The 21,834-nt window shown below is 36.3% G+C and overlaps 2 protein-coding genes and 1 long non-coding RNA gene across 3 annotated transcripts; 1 reads left to right on the forward strand and 2 right to left on the reverse strand.

Annotated features, from left to right (window-relative positions):
- Positions 1–254: 254 nt before the first annotated feature.
- Positions 255–1,564, reverse strand: LOC121968486 (histidine-containing phosphotransfer protein 1-like). Its single transcript, XM_042518830.1, has 6 exons — positions 1,375–1,564; positions 1,158–1,288; positions 993–1,061; positions 773–844; positions 629–701; positions 255–553 (listed from the first exon to the last, which is right to left on the reverse strand). Exons 1-6 carry the CDS (start codon positions 1,432–1,434, stop codon positions 503–505), a joined length of 456 nt encoding a protein of 151 aa, XP_042374764.1. The 5' UTR covers positions 1,435–1,564; the 3' UTR covers positions 255–502.
- Positions 1,565–1,904: 340 nt separating this feature from the next.
- Positions 1,905–11,811, forward strand: LOC121967220. Its single transcript, XR_006107680.1, has 3 exons — positions 1,905–2,036; positions 11,312–11,384; positions 11,486–11,811. It is a non-coding gene; the product is annotated as an uncharacterized LOC121967220 (long non-coding RNA).
- A 2,841-nt stretch (positions 11,812–14,652) lies between these two features.
- Positions 14,653–17,779, reverse strand: LOC121967221 (probable mediator of RNA polymerase II transcription subunit 26b). The gene is made up of 9 exons (XM_042517315.1): positions 17,081–17,779; positions 16,892–16,960; positions 16,712–16,794; positions 16,209–16,261; positions 15,993–16,108; positions 15,860–15,887; positions 15,412–15,776; positions 15,252–15,342; positions 14,653–15,161 (listed from the first exon to the last, which is right to left on the reverse strand). The coding sequence occupies exons 1-9, from the start codon at positions 17,489–17,491 to the stop codon at positions 15,034–15,036; spliced, it is 1,344 nt and encodes a 447-aa protein (XP_042373249.1). The 5' UTR covers positions 17,492–17,779; the 3' UTR covers positions 14,653–15,033.
- Between the last annotated feature and the right edge of the window lie 4,055 nt (positions 17,780–21,834).

Below are 21,834 nucleotides of genomic sequence, written 5' to 3' on the forward strand. Positions count from 1 at the left end.
TTATCCAAATAAGTGAAACATAAGTTTTTAAACTAAAGTGTAGTAGAAAAAAAAACATATTGCAAAAGCTCTAGGAAAGCGTCTACTTTAGAGCTTGTATATGAATAGAGAGGCATGCGATCACAAATGAAAGGACAGCAGTCAGTTCTATCTCATTTACTTGTGTAGTGCCTGGCCATAATTGAATTATCATGAAAACCTCCAGATCATTCAAAAAGCACACAAGATAAACAAGTCTTACCAACCACATCATTACAGAAAATGGAGCTTTTGCCATAAAATGGTGCATGCAGAGTCAATTTACATCATGAAGGAAGATAAACATCATTAATTAGCATCCTTTAAATCCACTACTAAAAGGGAGATGTTTGATGTTTTTCACATGAGTGGGACAAGTGAAACAGGAGAACAACAAAGAAAGCACATAGCATATGGTAAGGAACAAAGAACCTGAACATCACTTCCTACCACCACCTCTTAATAAGACACTCAGCAAGTAGAATTACCACATCATGGGGATTGATCCACCAGCAGCCACAATCTGCTGCTCCAGCTACCATACAAAATTTTAGTATAAGATTCATGGCATTACCAAGAATACCTCCAACCAAAGCTACATGATCATTACCTTAAATAAAGTTTCCAACTTGTTCTTCACCAGAAAATACTCCTGCTTAAGTTGCTGGAGACATGTGAGGCATCTACACAAACAAATTTTTTGACAGCAAGTCACTAAATGATTCAAATTGAGTGACCATGAAGACAAACTAACCCTTCTTGGTCCATTTCCTCGCAGTAATTGCGGAAGGCCATGCAGACATTTTTAACCCTTTGGGCACCAATGCTGCAAGGCGAAGGAAAAAAAGGGATTTTGAATCAGTTGCAAGTATCATCTTGTTACTAGCTAGTTTCCATGAGAAAAAGCCAAATCTTGAGGATCTAAAGCTCTGCTTTAAAAATGAACAAGGAGGAAGAAAACAAAGAACGAAAACCTGGCACTGCTGCCTTTGAACTGGTGAACATGGGCATCCACTTTCTTAAAGTCCACAACCTGCTGATCTCTTGAAAAAGTGTGCAAAATCCAGAAGGGTAAATCCAAAGACCAAGCCATGTGTAATGAATGGAACAGGACTAGGGTTTCGAAGAAGATCACTCACAGGGTCCTGGTTAGCTCATTAAGGAGCTTCTCAGAATCGTCAAAAAAGAGAGTCACGACCTCGAGGACAAACTCAGGATTGCTCTCGTCCTGCAGCTGCTGCAGCTGGGTGAACTGGTTGTCCAGAATCCCCTTTTTTTCCCCCACATCAAAAAAACCGCAATTTTAACTCGAGGTCAAAAAGAACAACAAGAAACAAAAATTGGTCTTTTTCGTACCTCATGGAAGAGCGGAGATGTGAAGTCAAGATATCTCCTTTGCAGGTTAGCCAGTTCCATGGTGAGTCCGCCTGTGCTGAGGGACCAGGTTTCTTCTTAGCTTTGTACCCTGTGACCAAGGAAGATTAGCAGGGTTTGTTACTGAAAGGAAGATTACAGGTTCGCAGGAGAGAGATTTATTGCAGCAGAAACACATTACTCAACCCCGCTTTTAATATTTTAATTACGGCTTTTAAAGTTGCCATGAATAAATAATACGACCAAAAATTTCATTTTACCTCAATATTTTATCGACTTTTTCTTTTCTCCTCCATATACCCCTTCCGATCTATATTTATTTGTAGATGATTATATAAGAATCTGACAAGATAAGGTGAAAATTGGTAAAATATAATATTATGAGATGGCGTATGAGGGCAAAAATGAGATTTCGACGAATCCATCGTTTATATTTTTCGAAATATATAATCATTCGATTGGATAACGAACACGTGTCATCCGATCGCTGTCAAAATGAATGCAGACCGATCCGAAACCAATCGCGTCGTTTAACCGCAGCGTCCATGCCCAAGTCATCGGCGCTGCCCAAGTGGTCGCTGGCTGAGCTCGCCAGGGCCGCCAAGGAGAGGTTCCGGGATCTCGATGCCTCCACCTTCGCCAAGGTTGGTTGCTTTTCCACTTTCCCCATGTTTCTCTCCATTGTCGCCTTGCCACCGAACGATCGGCTTCTCGATTCGTTCTTCTTCCCGATCGTTCGTTTGTTTCCTAATATATTCTAATTTGTATGGTTCAGCTACCTAATTTTCTCAATGTTAATCCCTATACTAGTTTCTATCCCTCTTATCGTTGCTCTTTATTCCTGTTTGAGCTCTAGGATAAATTCAATTGATTTCTTGTTCATAATCTCAACCATATAATACTAGTTGTTTAATAAAAAATAGTGAAAAACATATAGATAAAAAAAAGATTCACATTTGATTTTCACTGATTTGAGAAAGAATTGAGTTTAGGCAACTATTGTGGTTGATTTATGAGAGGAGTACCAACTAATTATATAGATATCTAAAGGTATATGCTGGTATAATTGTTGGATCAGACAAAAATACAAATAAAATATGGAATTCAAATAACGGACTTTTCTACCAAGTGAGTAAGGATCCTGAGAACTCAGGCTTTGGACTGGGAAGCTTGGGGAGTCGAGTCACAAGGGCACTCAGGCCAAGTCAGGGTGCTTGAGAAACAATCTAATTAGGGAGCTTGGAAGACAACTGAGTCAGGGAGCTCGAAAGATAGCTGAGTTGGATTATTTGGTAGCCGAACTGAAGGGTGACTTGGGAGGCTGAGTTGAAGTACTTGGGCAGTCGAGCAGCTAAATGAAACTAGAGGGCGAGCTATTGAATGGCTCAAGAGGCCGAGTAGGTAGTCAAGAGGCAAACCTGTTGAACAACTTTGGGAGGCCGAGTCAGGTAGGAGGTTGAGTTGCTAAATGATTTGGAGCTCTATTGAGCGCAATTGAAGCCTGTGATAAATATAATTTCCTTAAAATAGATTAGTCCCCTCTCCGAGGTGCTTATAAGTTTGAATGGACATCTATTTCTTAGAATACAACGGCTAGACCATGATTTGTAAAATTACGATCCGGATCGTAGGATTGCGCGATCCTATGATTCAGAAGCACCAAATCAATCCTGGATCGATTGGGGTCATTTTTTTGTAGCAGAAGCAGAGCAGGATCGATGGGATCATACATGATCGGTGAAATCGATACGATACTAAGTGACAAACGATTCTACCGTGGAACCACGGACAATGTCCTCGTCGTCGGGCAACGACAGCGGAGGGGGCACACGAGTGTGTGCGAGGAGGCGACGTCGGCGACTTACGGAGGCGGATACTTGAACTTGTGCATTTTCTCGCAACAAGGACTCAGGAAGGCAGTCTCCGACGACTGGTGGAGGTTGTTCTCCAACTGCTACTGATGAGGAAGAGGGGAGGTGTTGGCCGGTGGCTATCATCGACGATGATAGGGACACGGAGGGCACGGATGAGGGGAGCAATAAAGGTGAGGGTGAGGGCACGGTGAGGGCCTCAATTGCATTAAAAACTTTAGGTTTTTAATTGAAACCTTAGTTAATTGATTCAATCAACTCCTAACTTAAATAAGTTAGTTTAAATATGCTTCCTCAAACCCTAATCGAATATATAAATTTATTTTAAATTTTAAAATTATAAATAAATTATATTTATTTATTATATATATTATCAACCTATTTACGCACATCAAACGGGGAAGACGAAAACCAAAAAAGACTTAGTTAGCAACAATAAAACAAAATAAATTTTATTTAAGTATACATGATAATATAGTAGGAGATAGAGTCCAATGATGTAAAAGAATCCATATAGCCGACCCTACCTAGTGGGAAAAAACTTAGTTGTTTTTGTATTATCAACCTATTACTGTCACTAATAATATTATTATTAATTTGATTTAATTTATTTCAAAAGGAAATTTTAATTAAATTTCAAATTAATTTAGTTCTCATTGATCAATTCGATCATCCTATCAAATTCTAAATTAAATTTAAAGTGTTTTTGGTAGGATTGTATGATTCTATAATTCTATGATCTGACTCCGATAGATTCGATCCTAACCCCAAATCGATCTCGCGTAAAATTTCGATTCTGCAAAATATGAGCTAGACCACGTTATCAACCAAATACTAATTATTTGTTATGAACTAAATATTGTACCTGGAACACTATCACCAAAGAACACGAAGGTGGAGGAAGAACAATAGGGAAGAGTATTTGCTGATGGATTATGAATGATTGGACTATTGCAATCCAAGAAGAGCCTTTATTTATAGTCTCAATACTAGCAGCTATTAATGCTGGCACTTAATAGCCATTATTCGACCGTTAACTGCCTCTGCTAGCTGACTCAAAACACCAACAATATTGAGCAGTTGTCTATTAATGGACGGTTGTTTTAGGCTATGACCATTAATGTGTAAGTTTGAGGAAAATAAACTGATTGGCAAAACATGGGTTGTGATACATGAGCAATTTTTGCCTCGATCGGTTTAAGATGTGGCCAAGTTGACATGAGTCAACTAGGTTTAATGCAATCTAGGCCCTAGATTTGCACCCCCATGCAGGCGCATGTACAATATAGAGTCTCTCATCCATTTTTATTCACAACATCTTCAAGTTTTGATTCGATACAAACCAGCTTTATTGCTATTAAACTTCCAATGTGTGACTATTCTCCTATTGCTATTAAACTTCCAATGTGTGACTATTCTCCCATTCATATCGAAACCAATTTCATGTATTTTTCATTCACTTTTACAACAATCTCATATGAATGAAAATTGAAAGTATAGGTGATAGCATTTAACGGTTGAATCCTATAAATAAGTATGCTTTACCCTTTGAACCTTCTCTTATGAATATGTTTACTTTATTGGGCAACCTAGTAGATACAATGTCCTGAATTGTTTTATGGTTTGTGTAAACGATGACATATCTCATAATTCTTCATAATACAATTTAGTTCTCATGATTGTATTCATTTTTAGCCCCTAAACATGTGTTCGATTTTGCGAGAGGTTTTAAGAATTGAGTTTAATAATTGTCTTCAAAGCAACCCTACTTCTCTCTCACATAGGTAATCTCTTAATTAAAAGTAACTTGGATTACTTCGGTCTAACACATAAGGATCATTAAAAGTCATGCGTTTAACCTTCATACTTGACGAATATCACTGATTCATTAGGTAATTCCCCCACAATGATCTGCCAAGTTAGTACAAGTAGTGCAATTAAATTTTCCCATTCAACCTATGTCATAGGATCTCTAGTTATTAACTTATTCCATATGCTTAAATCTTATTCCCATTAATAAACTTACAACTAACTCTCTATTTAACCTCTTAGCTAGTGGATCTACTAGATTATTTTTTGACTTTACATAGTCAATAATGATAACTCTGGTTAAGAGTAATTATCTAATGGTATTGTGTCTACAAAGTAGATGTTGAGACATACCATTATACAGGAATATCTTCTAAGACATAGCGTAGCCATTCAATCTCTTCATGACACTTGTTAAGAGCTACAAATTCAAATTCTATCGTAGACCTGTTATTACATTCTGTTTAGAAGATTTTTATGAGACGGTTATACCACCCAATGTGAATAAAAATCCACTAGTATACTTTGATTCTTTTATATCAGATACTTAGTTTACATCATTGTATCTTTCTTTTATATAGTGCAGGTCATAATCATGAGTATATTTTAAGTATCTTAGTACTCTTGTTATCCTTTTCCAATATTCAATATTGGGATTACTTGGGTATCTACTTAGTTTGTTTACTACATAAGTTATATGTAGTTGTGTATTGCTAATCGAGTACATTAGACTTTTAATAATTTTGGAGTACTCTACTTGAGAGATACTCTCACCTTTATTTTTCGATAAATGATGACTTCTATCTATCAGAATTCTTGCCGATGGAGCATCGGATCTTATCCATATAATGGAACTAAATTAGAACAAGTCCCTTCTAATATTTTAAGAATTTTAATTCTAAGAATTATATCAGCAAAGCTCATGTTCCTCATATTGAATCTTGTGTTTAATATATCTTTTGTAGATTTAATTATCTTATCATTATTCCAAATGATAAGCATGTCATCTACATAAGGACATAAAATGTGTTGGTGCGGTTAGCACTAACGATTTAACCCAGGTTTTGATGAATGACAAATCAGGTTAAGTTAGTTTGTTTTTGTCTGACACTTTGATCGAGTGTGCAGGAGAAGTCCAGACAGTCTGGCACGAAGTCCGGCTAGGTCGGACCGGATAGTGGCGACGGATAGCTGGCGAGAAGTCCGGCTAGGTCGACCGGATAGTGGCGAGAAGTCGAGACCGGACGTCTGGCGTAAGTAAGGTAAGTCTTTGGAGGATCTGCGAGGATGCGTTCGGAAGGAACATTAGGCGTCGATCCGGCTTAGATCCATTTCGGATATCTAAGTCGAGATCGTGACTAGATTCCTGTCTCAAATACGGAATCTAACTCATACTCCTTTTGCTAATTCATACTCACTTTGCTTTGCTAACAATCTATGTTGCAGGTAAATTTGCCTCGGACTAACGTTGTCTTGCAAGAAAAAGGGAAATTTCATCCTGATCGCGCGTCGCCACGTGGAGCTCGCTGGTTGGACTTGCCACGTCTCACCAGGGCGCCTGGAAGGCATTCAGGGCGCCCCGAGCCTCATATAAAAGAAGGGTCAGAGGAGAGCTTCAAAAACACAACAAAAAGAAAAGTCTTCCACTGCTCTGCACTTCTGCGACGCTAACAAAGCTCCGACACTACGCTCCTTTCTTGTCTTTATTGTCGGTATTTGCTTTTCATTTTCATTAGCATTCATTGTACTGTTTTTTGTAATCATTATTTCGAACTGCTAGTGAATTGCCCAACGAAGTACTCACGGAGTACGGGCCTTCAAGTAGGAGTCGTCACAGGCTCCGAACGAAGTAAAATCCATTGTGTCCCGTTTTTATTCCGCTGCGTTTACACTCGTTATTTTTCGAATCGATATTCACCCCCCCTCTATCGAATCTAACGGTCCTACAAAATGAAGTAGTCATTTCTAAGTCTTTAATACGGATACATTTGTTACATTCATTGAATTTGAATCCGCTTTCTTTCATGACATCGTTTAGTTTTTCATACTTTAGAGCTTGATTTCAACCCATATAATAACTTTACTAATTTACAAACCCTACTTTGGAGTAGAAATCCCTGTAGGTGGCTCCATGTATTTTCTCTTCTAAATCCCTATTTAGAAAAGTTGTTTTCAAATTCATTTAATGAATTTTCAGATTTCATAGAGCAACAATAACAAGTATTACTCTAATAGAGGTTATTCTCATAACTAGAGAATAAATATCAAAGTAATCAATGTCTTCTCATTGGTACTTTTTAATTACCAATCCTACCTTGTACGTATCAATTGTTACATCTTTCATCTTATTTCATTTTCTTCTTGAAAATTCATTTTCAATCTAGTGGTTTACTTTTTTGAATAAGATCCATTAGTTCTCAAGCATGAAATTGTAAGATAGACTTAATCTTAGATACAATTATCTCTTTCTATTGAGGCTATTCAAAAGAGCTTATTACTTTTTTGTATCTTTAAGGTTCACTTTTCAACATAAAATTACAAAATCTGCTAAGAGATTTTTCCCTACAAGCTTTTTACTTCGTCTAAGCTCAAACTTATTCAGAATACGTTGTTCTTGTTCTTATGTTTCATATGCCAGTTTTGAGGAACTTATTTCCTCATTAGACTTAAGTGGAAAAACATGTTCAAAGAACAAAACATTCTTTAATTCTCACACATAAAGGAATACATAAATACTACTGGTATGTGCATATTTTACAAATATACAATCAATAGTCTTTGGTTTTATCATTACCTTTTTTGGATTAGACACTATCACGTTAACAAGAGGCTCCCTCACTCGTAAGTATTTATAGGAGGACTTTCTTTTGCTTTACAACTCATAAGAGTTTTTATCTATTTTCTTTCCCAATACCTTATTTAAAGGTAATTGACTATCAACACAACTTCCTCCCACATATTATGTGGTAATATGGAACTTAATAGAAGAACATTCTCTTTCGTAGTATGATTCTTTCTCTCGACGACGTCATTTTGTTAAGGAATATAGGAAGCTTTTTGTTTTGTGTCTAATTCTATTTTGCTGATACAATTGTTGGATCGGGCAAACACAAATAAAATGTCAACTTATTTGGTTTGCCAAATGAACAAAGGATCTTGAACACAATCTTTGGACTAGGGAGCTCGAGGATTCAAGTCGCACGGGTGCTCAAACCCAGTTGGGGTGCTCGGGAGACAACTAAGTTAGGGAGCTTGGGAGACGGTCGAGTCGGGGAACTAAGGAGATAGCCAAGTCAAATACTCGTAGTCGAGCTGACAAATAACTCAGAAGGCCGAGTTGAAGCACTTGTGTGGACGAGCTATTGAAAAACTTAGGTGGTTAAGCTGATTAACGACTCAAGAGACCGAGCAGCTGAACAACTCGAAAGACCAAGTTGCTGAACAAATGGAGTCGCCGAGTTGGGTAGTTAGGAGACCAAGCTGTTGAACGACTAGGGAGCCCAAGTCAGGTAGTTGAAAGGTCGAGTGGCTAAAGGACTTGAGAGCCTAGTCTCTCTACTAAGCACAATTGAGGCTTGTGATAATATAATTTTCTTAAAATAGATCTATCCTCTCTCTGGTGGTACTTAGAGGTTTAAATACATGTCCTCATAATACAATAGTTAAACCACATTAGCAACCAAGTACTAATTATTTGTGGCGACCTAGAGGTACTTGATGATGGATTGTGGATGATTGGATTACTACTGCCCAAGAAAGAGCCTCTATTTATAAATTCAAAATCCTAACCGCCATTAATCCTACTTAATGGCCATTATTTGACCATTAACTTTCTCTGTTGGCTTACTCAAAAGGCCAGCAACTTATTTTAGGTCATAACTGATATGCGCATTTCATATAAAGTTTTTATCATAGTTTGGCGCACATCTTGTCTCATTTTATATGTATATATTTTATCTTTCATCTCTTTGTATTTTATTTTCGTACTTTCCTAATTTGGAGAACTACTCATTTATTTCTTTTGATAGGGCATAAAAAGGAGCAAAGCGGAGCTTAAAAACCAACTTTCGAGGGCATCCCAGCTACCACGCCGTGGCCAATTTGGAGGGGTCATGCCCCAATTGTTTATCACAGACCCTTTCATGGGAGGTTGTGCTAGCCAACACGGCCGTGTTCGATTTCCAGGAGTTTTCTAGAAGCCACCACGAACGACCATGCTAGCCATCATGGATGGTTGTGCCAACCGGTATGGCCATGTCGCCACTTGACGGAGGTCATGGCACCTGACACGGGCAGCCGTACCAGCCGCCACGGGCCCGTGTTAGGCGCTTGGAAAAATAGTATAAAAGCTGATTTTGAGGAGGATTTTGAGGAGGAAGGGGATCTAGATTGGGAGCCACCCAAGGGCCCCTAGAAGACTTCGAAGGATGATCACAAGGGGATTTGATGCCTTCGCACATAGAATTTTGGATCGGGGAGCATCCGAAGACGATATCAAGCATCAAGTCTAAGCTTTCTTCTCTTTTTTCTAAATTTAGTCTTGATTGTAACTGGTTGAACGATGATCTCTGTTTGTACCTTCATTCCTATGGAGTGGACTCTTGATTCTAGGATTAAGGATTAGTCCTATGATATGTAGACACTTTCTATTGAATCTATTAAGTTTAATTGTTTCTTATTCAATGATATTTGATGAACCAAAAGGAGAACCCAATCCTTCAACCCGTAAAACCTCAAGGTTTGGAGAGTCGACTACAAAAGGAGATCGGTATGTCACGAGGAGCAATAGGCTGTTATAAATTTTAATAGATTGATTTTAATTCATCATCACACAATAAGGGAGGGCAACTCGGGGGTTGTGGGATCACATGACAGGAGTCTCTTTAGGAAAGCAATCCCTCAGCTCTGTTGCTCTGACAGTAGACAATAAATTGGAATGGATACATCGGTGTAGTTCCAAATGTCCACATCGAATACCCTAGGATAGTTTACCTACATAAACAACCATTGAGGATAGGAAACCAAATGTACATTAAGTGTTTACAATCATTGCGGTGAAACCGAAATCCTAAAATTGCTTTTCCCTATCGAATACTCTCAGATCACTCTTCTTCCCTTCCCTCTCTTCTCCTTCAAATCTCTTTCCTTACTATATTCTCTACTCTTCTTTCTAAGATCACTAGTTCTTCAACAACCTCTCTCTCTCGCGATTAGTCTAGACAATTGCATTTGTTTAATAAACTAGTACTTAGCCACCAAATATTTTTTTATTATTTGATGACATTCAGGGGACTTGTGGATGTCACATCAGTGACTATTCATGTGTACGCTACAAGTTTTGAGGCAGAAGGAAAATAAATCGAGTGGCAAAATACAGGTCACTCTAATAAATTTGGTTTGTACTGAGATTACTAGTGATGCATCCTTGCTTAGATGCAAGGTCAAGGGATAGAACATGTAATTGACCCTAAATAGTGGACACAAATGCAATTGGATGGTGTGATGGATTAGGGAAAGGGTTGTATTATAATAAGTATAGACATTTAAATGTTGAAGTATTATCTTGTGCTAATTATGTTCGGTTTATTACTGACGGAGGTTGACTTTAAGATTCTGCACTTGTGTTGGAAGCAACTTAGTAACACTAAGATGAAAGAGCCATAAAAGTAAAATATAGTTTTATGACACAGCATATGAGAAAATGTGGGCCAAGTGTTTTACCAGATTTCAAACAACTAAACCCTGTAATGATTTGATTGCATTGCAACTATGACAAGAAATCTAGTGTTTCATGAATGCACTAATCATATTGAAGTTTACTACCACCTTATCCAAGATTCTATTACCTTCAAAAGATTGGCATAGCATATACATGTTTTGAGGTACATATACGCTCCAACCTGAGGAGAATGTTAAAAACAATGAATTTAGTTCCAAATTGCTAGTTACTAATAAATTGTTAAACTTGGGATTTTATGTGCTATAATCTCATTGATAATCAATACAACATAATAGTTTGAATTGCTAGTTAGTAATTTATACATTCAGTTTAATTATTCATGATTGTCACCTCCTTCATTATCCTGAAGTCAACTTCATGTTTGAGGAGCACTGAATAAGAAAAATGTGGAACTGCATTTTGATTTTTGTGAATGTAAAGAATGTTTTAACATCATGTCTTTAATATGACCATCAATTCTTGATTTCAAATGTATTTTGATTTTGTGATGGTCTTTCAGATGCATTCTGGAATCAAATAACTTTGAGTTATATTGCATTTATATTGCTTCTGATGCTCTTGCCACTTTTAAGGTTAGTTAGCAACTTTTGGTTTTTGCATTTATATTTCATTATGTTGAACGTCAAAACCTTCTTCATGGCCTAGTACTTACCTATGCATGAACCTTTGGCAGGATTTGCTTACAAAAAAAAATGAAACAACAGTCTCTCTGTTTCTGATTTCCTATTACGAATAGGGTAATTGCTAAGTTCTCCATATGCTACTCTTGTCAGTTATATTTCCTCTTAATCCAGAATAGAAGGATAGTTTTCTGGAGGACCGATCTGCTTGTTGCTTAACTTGTATCAGATGTGCTCATCTCATCGAAGTGCGTTGTTGCAGTTCTTCGAGCTTTCTGAGAAACTATTGGCCTTTCCAAAATATGTAACAAGAAGACAATCCTTAAAGGGTTGTTACTTTACTGATACGCTTATCTAGATTGAATGTTTGCTCCTTTTACTTTGTATTCATTTTTTAGATTCCCAAAATTCACAAACAATGAAAAAAAACATGCTACCGCCATGTTAGCGGCCCTTTCACGATTGCCTCATGCCATTGAGAGGGAGTTTAGCAGGAATTCAAATTGACGAGTGCATGGACAAGACCCACATAGGTGATGAAATTTCTTATTGAGTTTCAACTCTGGCCATTATGGTGATTATTCAATGCACTTACCAAGTAAGCCGGCCTTGGAGGCACAAACAATGAAGCGCTATGTTCAAGAGGCATGATGCTTAAAGACCATCGTGAGACCATTGAAGGTAAACATTTTTTTTTTTTTTTTTTTTTCAAATTTCTAGATGTATTTATGTTTTAAAATAGTGGCTTCAAAGTAGTAGGGATTAATCTGGGTCTACATGCAAGTCTTTTCCCTTTTAATGTTTATAAAAAAAAAAATGCATGCCCGATCCTGTTTCGATCGGAGAGGAGACTCCCAAACCCCTAAAACATTCAAAACTATGAAAAACTCAGGCAAACGTAGGTACCATGATTGAGCTTGGTTAACAAATAGAGAGAGGGCTAGCTAGGTTTGATTCAACCAGTTCAAAAATAAATTGACCATTCTGTCGAATAACTATGGTGGAACATTCCCTTGATACTATTGTAAGTCATCTTCTCTTCCCTTGATCCACATTCCCTCCACAAAAGTAAACTTACGATATGGACTTAACAAAGAAGACCAACAAGTTAAAACGCTCCCAATCATTCGATTTTTTGTATACCAACAATCTAATATTAGTGGCTTAATTAGTGGATTTGTATAGATAAGAGACAACCATAACAAAAATCTCATAGAGTAATTCCTCATAAGATTTTCGCTCTTTTTCAATTTGTTTAATCGGGCCACGTAGGTTTGAATCTTATAAGTTTTACGTAAGATTTTTCTATTGGGGGCTCTTTTTCAATCCTTTTATCAGATCAATCGCTACCTTACACGACTTAAAATTGTCCCTTCTTTTATGAAGAATCTCTTAATAGAATTTATATTAAGCTAATAATGAAGGTCGGCTATTTATTAATGAGAAATTGTATTCTTATTTGTGTGGTAAAAAATTGATAACGCTCGTAGCACCGAGCTACCTTTTAGATGGAAGGAAGAACCTCAGGGATTCGAATCTTATATTCGAATGACAACTTGATTGTACCCATGATGGCGTGCATATTTCTTACTTAAACAATAAAGAAAAATGCCCAGAAGATGCGGACAAGTCGCAGTTACTTGCAAGATGGAGGAATAAAATATGAAGTAGAAAGTCAAAGGCAGAAGGCAAATTAGAGTGGTGGTGCTAGTAATGAGGACATTGGGAAGCTAAAGGTATGGGCACAATAAGAATGGCCACTAGTATAGCCCTCTATACTCTCCTTGTAATATTGTGTTCCAATAGCCTCGCAAAGCGCCACTACTACAGGACAAATCTTTGCTATCTTGTACTTGTTCTCTCGAGTTTAGGACCTTTAGGTTCGCACTTTCGTGGTGACATAAGGAAGAGATTTATCGATAAGGCAGAGATTTATTGTTGAGGTTATTTTTCAGATGATGAAGATAAAATTTAATACATTATATGTATTTATTTTCTATTTGTTTAGATTTTTTATTAAGTTTTTATGTTTCTTCTGTTTTTTTTCCTTTTCTTTTCTTCTAATTAGCGTATTAAAAAAATTAAAATTTAATGGTGCAGCAGTTATGATTAAAGTTGCACCACTCTAGTGAAATTTTAGTCATATATTCCAAAGCTACTCCAAGGCTAGGGAGTACAGATAACTATTTTGGATATCAAATTATGAGTGGGGTAATATTCTAATGATTTTTAATATAGGTACGTTTTGATGATATGCATATGCAGAATTAGGGATGCTGTTTTGATTTTCTATTATAGAATTTTATTTGATTGTGGTATAAAAAATATAAAAAAATCTTTATATTTTTTTTCTGTGATTGTTCATTTGTATCTACTGCGACAACTTCTCATGCTGATGCTGATTTGCCCAAGTGGAGGGGTGGAGGGGGATAAACACTGACTAAGCTTTGCTGGACTAATGGAGAAAGTCGATCCACTCTAAGGAGGATAAAGAGAAACTAGAGGCAACTCAAGCACAAAGTGGTGCGACAAATTAGCAATAGATGTAGACATTCATGAACAAGGAGACAAAACAAATCAACAATGGAGGTAGACGCTTGCAGGCTGATAGTGGAGGTGGGGCAACTCACAAACAAGATGGGAACGAGTCCAATAAGATCTTGCAGAGACTTGTGTGGGAGAAGAGGGAAGTGGTGAAGTGAGAGAGACGACTTCCTCTCATTTTGAGCCAAAATCATCCTGTCCATAAAACCTAGAGAAGTTTGTCTGCACCTTAAACCATAAATGCTTGATTCATAAATTTGATATCCATAAGACTAGGCACAATTAAAGGCTACACGTTATTAGCTGGAAACCAATAAATAAAGATGCCTTGGACCCGACACAAGTTTGCAGATTCTTTATTGCATGATTTTCTCTGGGATAGTGCCGATGGTTGACTCATGTCATTTTTACATAATAATTAGGGATCAATTATCAGGAAGTGATGATTTAAATTATTCTATGTATATCTATATTTATCTCTCTTTTTATTTATGGAGCTGGTAATAAAGAAATCGTTAAGGTAGTAGATTAATTTTTTTATTATTGTTATATGCTTTTTCTTTTTGCCACCAAAAAGAGAGTGTCAATTTTAAAACAAGCTTGCCCATAATTCAATGAGTTGATAGAAAGTATATTTGAGAAACACCAACAAGAAACAAATTGATCAAAGAGATCATTTAGGAACCACCACTCAATTCAGTAGCATTGTAATTGGAAAAGAAACAGTGGCAGTTTGTCAAAATTTCTGTATTTATTTTTCAGATATCTTGTGGGGGTCAATGCAAGCCAAAGAAATAAAGTATATCTTCTCAAGCATTAGACTAATCTGAACTCAAGTTTTCAGAAGTTAGCAGCTATCTTATTTCATCCACCTTCTAGCCCAAACAAAGTGAACTCATTTGCTTTCATGATGGTAGGGATGAAATTGCTGGGTTATATTGGAGGAAAAGCTTAGCTCGAACATACAGTTTCCCAGCAGCTAACTCCAGAGATTCCAACTGAAAGAAAATGGTCTGTCATAGGATTTCACGGCACTTTAAATGGATAATTAAGCGAACTAGTGCCGCTGCCCATTTGGCCAATTCCTAGATTGATTTATGAATTTATGAAGAGGTTGTGGAGTGTTGCCCGCCTGCTTGGGTAAATCTTGCAACTCCATTACTTGAATTGTTCTTTGTTTTTTGGCTGCATCAGATGAAACATAAGACACCCATCAGTCTTTAGCAATCTTCCACTCAAACGAAACTAGACCATGAATAGACAAGTTAAGCAAACCATTTTCAGCTTGCTGATAGCCTTCATTAAGCTTCCTCTTTGCAGCTTCCAACTTAGCCTGAACTAACTCTTCCTCAGAGCATTTTGATCTCTAAAACAACATAGAGAAGTTTAGAGGCAATAGTAGTTTTAGTTTTTTTCAACATCCAGGTAAACTCACATTTTGTAGAATAGTTGGTGGCTTCTTTTGAAGTTTAGCAGTATCTCGTGGCAGTTTAATTTTCAATTGGGTGCATTTTTGTTTCTCAGAGGTAAGCTCTGCCAGTCTACCATGTGCAGATTCAGCAACCAAAGGCTTGGTTTGTTTGCTTACGATGTTTTGTGAGTTTGCTTGCCCTTTAGAGATTCTTTTTCCTCCAACCTGAAGTTTCACTTTGGAATTTGCTAGCTGCCTCCTCGTCTCTACTTGTTCTTCTACGACAATAGATTGTTTCTCAGGCTGTTGTTTCTTCACTGTTCCATGATTTTCTTCCGGGTCTCTTCCAATTTCCCATTTCTCATCAAGGTTGTTATTGTTTCTAAAATCTGCAGCAAATTGCAGGACGATGACATTGATAATTTAAGTAACTAAATAAGGAGAAGCCAAAAGGTGAAACCCAAGTACGCACTTCCATCATCATCCATTCCATCAAAGAACTTCGCAACCCAACCGTGAATGGCACATCAAATGGAACTAGGTCAGTGTATGCTCATGAATGGAAAACAACAATTGCAAAGGGGATATTCAATACAATCACATACCCCAGAAAGCATCATGGAGGTAGTAGGAGCAGCAAATAGAGCTCCCTCGTCTAATGGAGGAGATGGGAGCCCTGCCTCCTCATCCTCAGCATAAGGATTAAGAGAGTCTGAGATCCCTGTAAGTCGCAAATTCTCAATTAATTCAACATTTGGAATAGCACATGAAATCAGAATCATACAGACAATAACAAGACAACAGAAGGGGATATACTATACCAGTAATGACAGAAGTAGCACTGATCCATTCATCAACTATAACCTTCCAGCCACTGCACAAAAAGTAAATCAGATTGATATAAACATCTTAACGCATCTATGAATTTGCAATTACTTGCTTCCTATCTGCCTTCTGCATTTTCTGATTCACATAAAGCCAAGTATAACCTATTATTGAATACCCAGATTAAGGAAAGATGAAGCAGAGGAGCAGGTTCCTATTTGTCTGAAGGACACATCATTTGTTAAATCTGTACTACGCCTTAAATAAGATATTGTTATAGCCAAATGCTTCATAAACTAGGCTTGGATTATAAGGAATGAAAACTGTCCCTTGAACAGTAAATATTGTTTACTAGGAACTTAATTAGCAGCGGTATGAACTTATTGCAGAACATGTTCAAGATTGAGATTACTGTGTTAAATTCTACTGAAACATTGATTTTTATTCATGCAGCTGTATATCCAATGTATGTAATCAGATAAAATCAAAAGAAACTTACTCGATGAGAGATCGCGATAGGTGTCGAATTCGCTTAGAGTTGTGTTTGTGCAAAACATTAACAGCCTTTCCGATCTTGGTTTTCTACGTCACAAGAAAATTTAGAACATAAATATCAGTTTGAGTCGGTGTATCACAGTTGATGATGAGTAGAAATCAGATGAAGACTATATATAAGCACCTCGAGGACATCAACAGTAAGCTCCATTAGCTGCAGCTTCCTCAGCAACTCAAGCAAGACATCATCAGACTGAATAGTAGAACCAGGATATCAAAGAAAGATTATTTGATCATCTAAAGAACTCGATTGAATGCAAAAAAAAAAAAAAAAAAAAGGGAGAAGAAGAAGATCTCTTTTAACAGTTTGTACCTGATCTTGATGGTCGGAAAGGATGTCCTTTATCCAGAGGACCTGTTCCAGCGTTCGGTCTTCCTCTTCCATCTCTGCGGTGAGGGCCGCCGCCTCGTCGGTGCAATTGCTGACGGCCCGATTGGAGAACTCGAGGTCGACAATGCAGCTATCGGCCTTGCTGTTCACGCTGCCCCTCCCCTCCTCGGCCTCGGCCTCGGCCCCTTGCGACGCGACGCGATCGCAACCGAAACACGGCGGAAGCAAGACGGTGTAGAACTTCTCGACAATCCCGTCCCGCTTGCTCCTGAACTCGTCAGGGTAGTCGGAGGCGGCGACGAAGATCGCGTGCTCGATCACCTCGAAGATGTCAGCCCCGCTGCTGCGGAAGAACCTCCGCCAGTAGTCCGCCGACACGGACGATCTCTCCATGGCGGCGACGGCGGTGAAATGAAGAGGTTTTGAGTAGGTTAAAGACCTAAAGATCGATTCTTGACCGCCGATTTCAAGCTCGGACAGGAAAAAGGTTCGAGCGCCACAAACCTTGGCGCCGATCGACCACAAATCCGATCGGCTTCCTGCTTTTTAAAGGAGCAAGTTCGATCGCCGCGGCGGTTGTTCCTTCCGATATCTTCGACTGACGCACTTATCAGAATCACCTTGACGATCGCAACCGCCGAATCGGGCTCTCCGGGAGATCTGATATAAGGCCCGAAATTACAGTAAAAATTCGATTTTTAGTTTCGATTTTTGATCGATCATTGATTGGGTTCGCTACCTGGAGCGGTGCGATTCGTTAGGTAACAGGCAGCACACTTCGATTAAAAATACATTTTTATAAGCTTTTAATTTTTACCGAGTTTTTAAAAATATAAATAAAAAAAAACAATATCAAAACAAATAAAAATTGATATTTTCCAAAAATAATAGTTTTTAAATATAAAATTGGGAAAATTTACCAGGAGTCTCAATCATAAATAAAACTCTACCTGCAGTCTCATTGACAAAAATCTTTATTTCTACTCCCTATTCAAACATCATAAATGTTAATTTACCTAATTAGTTTTGATATTTTTAAATATAAAAAATTTAAAAATAAATATAATTCCTCTTCAATTCAGCACATTAAATTAAAATCTAATATCTTTTCTATCAAATTAATTAAGCATGACTCATTTATCATCTCAATTAAATAAAAAATATACTAGATTTTTTTTAAATAATACTCAATTAGATAAAAAATAAACTAGATTTTTTTTAAAATGATGTTGAATTTAGGGGGAATTATATTAAGTAAGAAAAAAATTATGCTCAATTTGATAAAAAATATATTCGATTCTAGTTTAAAGTATTGAATTTAACCGAAATTATACATATTTTAGACTTTGTGTATCTTAAAAAATATGAAGGGTAATTTTGATTGAAAATATACTTGATTCTAATTTACAGTGCTGAATTTAAGAGAAATTATACTTATTTTTAAATTTTTTTAATCTAAAAAATATGAGGGGCAATTAGAAAATCGTACTCAATTTGATAGAAAATATACTCGATTTTATTTTAAAGTGTTGAATTTAATAGGAATTATATATGTTTTTGAACTTTTTGTACCTAAAAAATATGAGATAATTTTAATAGAAAATATATTCGATTCTAGTTTAAAATACTAAATTTAAGAAAAATTATATTTATTTTAAAATTTTGATATTAAAAAATTTATGGGGTGATTAGATAATAATATTTACTATATTTTTTATTTTTTTTAAAAAAATATTCTCTAGATTCTCATTAAGCTCCCATTGGCCATTGCTGACTTGCGTTGGGTGAGGAAGCTATTCTCATGGTGGGATTTTTTTTTTAAGAATATGATTTTAAGTGTTTTTTTACAGTGAAAAGACAAATGATATATATATTTTTTTTACGACGAGGGGGCGGTGGGAGAGGTCAGTCAAATTTTTACAGTTGGAGATGCTATAGTAAATTTAAAAAGTTTAAACCATATCTTCTAATTTCTAAATAAATACATTGGTCCGTCATTGACTTGCTATAAATTTAAAATATAATAAATAAAAGATAAATAAAATTTAACTCCAATTTTCAAAAATTTTAATTTGTAGATTTATCTTTTTTATAATTAAAATTAATATTTCACAATTTGACTTATTCTTATATTACTTTATTTTTGTAAAAAAAAAAAAAAAATGAAATCTCACATAATTCATGGAAATGATGGCTTGTACATTTGTATATTTTACCTTTGTTTATCTGTTACAAAATTAATAAAATTATAGATGTATATATTTTTTTCTCATTTATTTATTAAAAAATGAACCGACAGATCAATAATTTTTTTATAAATTATTTTTTACCGTTTATTAGAACTAAGAGATGGATTATTCATGATTATAATTAAATCATGATCATGATTTGATCATAATTAATTATGATTTTTCACTGAATTTATCATCCTCCTAGATTATAGTTTAGGTCGGGACATACAGCCAGACCACCCACCACTCGGCACCTGGTAGCCTGGTTACTTGCCTACCTCCAGTGGCCTCTGGGTGACCTCCGACCGTCTGTCCCGACTTAAACTATAACCTGGAGGAACGGTGAATTCAAAGAGAGATCGCAATAAATTACAATAAGATCGCAATCACGATTCAACCGTAATTACGAGTGGTTCATCCCCTAGTTTGCTATTTTGTAGACCAAAGACCAAATCTCCTGGTTCACAAAAAAATAGATTAGGGGATGGACCACTCGTAATTCTGATTGAATAGTAGTCGTAATCTGTCGTAATTGGTTGAGATCCCTCGGATTCATTGTTCCCACCAAATTATTGTTTGGGTCGAAATAAATGACCGGAGGTCATCCAGAGGCCGCCAGAAATGCACAAGTATGTAAATTACCGAACGCTAAGTGAGAAACGACTTCTGATCATTTGTTCTGACTCAAATTATAATTTAATAGAAATGATAAATTCAAGAAGACATCGTAACTAATTAGGTTGAATCATAATTAGTATCTAATCATAATTACGAGAGAACTATTTACTTGGTCTATAGTTTGCTTAGTAGGACATCTGCTCCCGAGGTGAGATGGCCACTTGTGAAGTCGTGGGGTGTTGCTCGCGTGTCGTGAGCCTGCAGCTATAATAGTAAGATGATTAAACTAAAATAACTAACAAAATGAAACTTAAACTAAATATTAAGTAATTCAGTTTAAATTAATGATATTTGTGAGATTTAATACACGGTACATGTGCACTATTAAATTTGACAAGAACAATATAGTATTGAGACAAAGGGTCGCGATCCCGCGAGGGTGAGCTAACCCCAAAAATCCGTCCTCGGTTCGGATAATCGCTAGTAATCGCCGGTCAGCCATACAGTGGTGAATTTGCTTCGGGGCCTTGTACACACCGCGAGAGCTGGCCATGCCCAAGTCGTTACCTTAACCGCAAGGAGGGGGATGCCGAAGGCGGGGCTAGTGACTGGAGTGAAGTCGTAACAAGGTAGCCGTACTGGAAGGTGCGGCTGGATCACCTCCTTTTCAGGGAGAGCTAATGCTTATGCTTGTTGAGTATTTTGGTTTGACACTGCTTCACACCCCAAAAGAAGCGAGTTACGTCTGAGCTAAGCTTGGATATGGAAGTCTTCTTTCGTTTCTCGACGGTGAAGTAAGACCAAGCTCATGAGCTTATTATCCTAGGTCGGAACAAGTTAGTTGATAGGATCCCCTTTTTTACGTCCCCATGTGACGTGTTCATTATGTTTTTTTAAGAAATATAATTTATATTATTATAAAATGATAAAAATATTTTACAATCTCTGTCGTCGATAGAGGTCAGTGATAGTACTGGCCGGTGGAGTTGGTACTAAGTGATGGAGGCAGTGGTCAGATGGTTGACTGGCAGTGGTAATAATATCGATGATCGATTAATATAGAAATAAATTAAGAATATATTTGATATTTAAATTTTAATTAAATATTAAATTTAAAATATAATTAAATTATATGATGTTGATCTTATAATTTAGATTATAAAATTTTATCACAATTTAAAAGGACATTAAATAAAATTATTAATATTATAATATAATCTTGATTATATTAAGCGGCTGCTAATTCCTCACCCATACTGGAAAGTGGAAACCTTGCATTTATTTCAAATTAAATGTTGCTCTTTCATATAGGCTTAAGGTTATAGCTTTATATAATTTTTTTTAAAAAATTATGTTCATGCCAAATTAATTGTCAATTCATTTCTAATTAATTACTCATTGACGGAGGCAGCCATACATATAAAGGAGATTAATGTCGAATTAATTGTGAATTCATGACTAGCATTTAATTTATTTCTATATTATAAAATTTATTTATTCCTAAACTTGATATTTGACACCTAAATATTTGCCCCCGACAATAGTATAGTGATAGGACATCTTCAGTTTTCTAACTATTTAAGGCAACTTCAAGAATTAACAGATTAATTTTTCTTAATGAGCGGTTGATCTAAGAATAGTATATTGATAAATCGTTTACTGCGAGTGTTTTTCGATTTATCTTAGTGATAGATGGAAAAATTTTCGTGAATCAGAGCCGATCACCCCAAAATTAGTGAAAGCTTAGGGATGAGTATTCAGTTAAAACTAAGACGAATTGGCCAAATTGATTTTTTTGAACTAATAAAATTGATCAAATTTTTAATAAAATTGAATAAACTGAATTGATAAAATATTGATGAACCAAATTAGTTGAATTTTTCTAAT

The sequence above is a fragment of the Zingiber officinale genome, chromosome 3B (genome assembly GCF_018446385.1).
Source record: "Zingiber officinale cultivar Zhangliang chromosome 3B, Zo_v1.1, whole genome shotgun sequence".
Lineage (NCBI taxonomy): Eukaryota > Viridiplantae > Streptophyta > Magnoliopsida > Zingiberales > Zingiberaceae > Zingiber > Zingiber officinale.

Excerpts from the sequence above, each read along its gene's own strand:
- LOC121968486 (XM_042518830.1), bottom strand. The coding sequence starts at position 1,434 with ATGGAACTGGCTAACCTGCAAAGGAGATATCTTGACTTCACATCTCCG. Across the intron at positions 1,289-1,374 it reads CATCTCCGCTCTTCCATGAG|GGGATTCTGGACAACCAGTT; the intron begins GTACGAAAAAGA and ends GGGGAAAAAAAG. Across the intron at positions 1,062-1,157 it reads AATGAGCTAACCAGGACCCT|AGATCAGCAGGTTGTGGACT; the intron begins GTGAGTGATCTT and ends CACTTTTTCAAG.
- LOC121967221 (XM_042517315.1), bottom strand. The coding sequence starts at position 17,491 with ATGGAGAGATCGTCCGTGTCGGCGGACTACTGGCGGAGGTTCTTCCGC. Across the intron at positions 16,961-17,080 it reads TTTCCGACCATCAAGATCAG|TCTGATGATGTCTTGCTTGA; the intron begins GTACAAACTGTT and ends TCTACTATTCAG. Across the intron at positions 15,343-15,411 it reads CACCAACTATTCTACAAAAT|AGATCAAAATGCTCTGAGGA; the intron begins GTGAGTTTACCT and ends ATGTTGTTTTAG.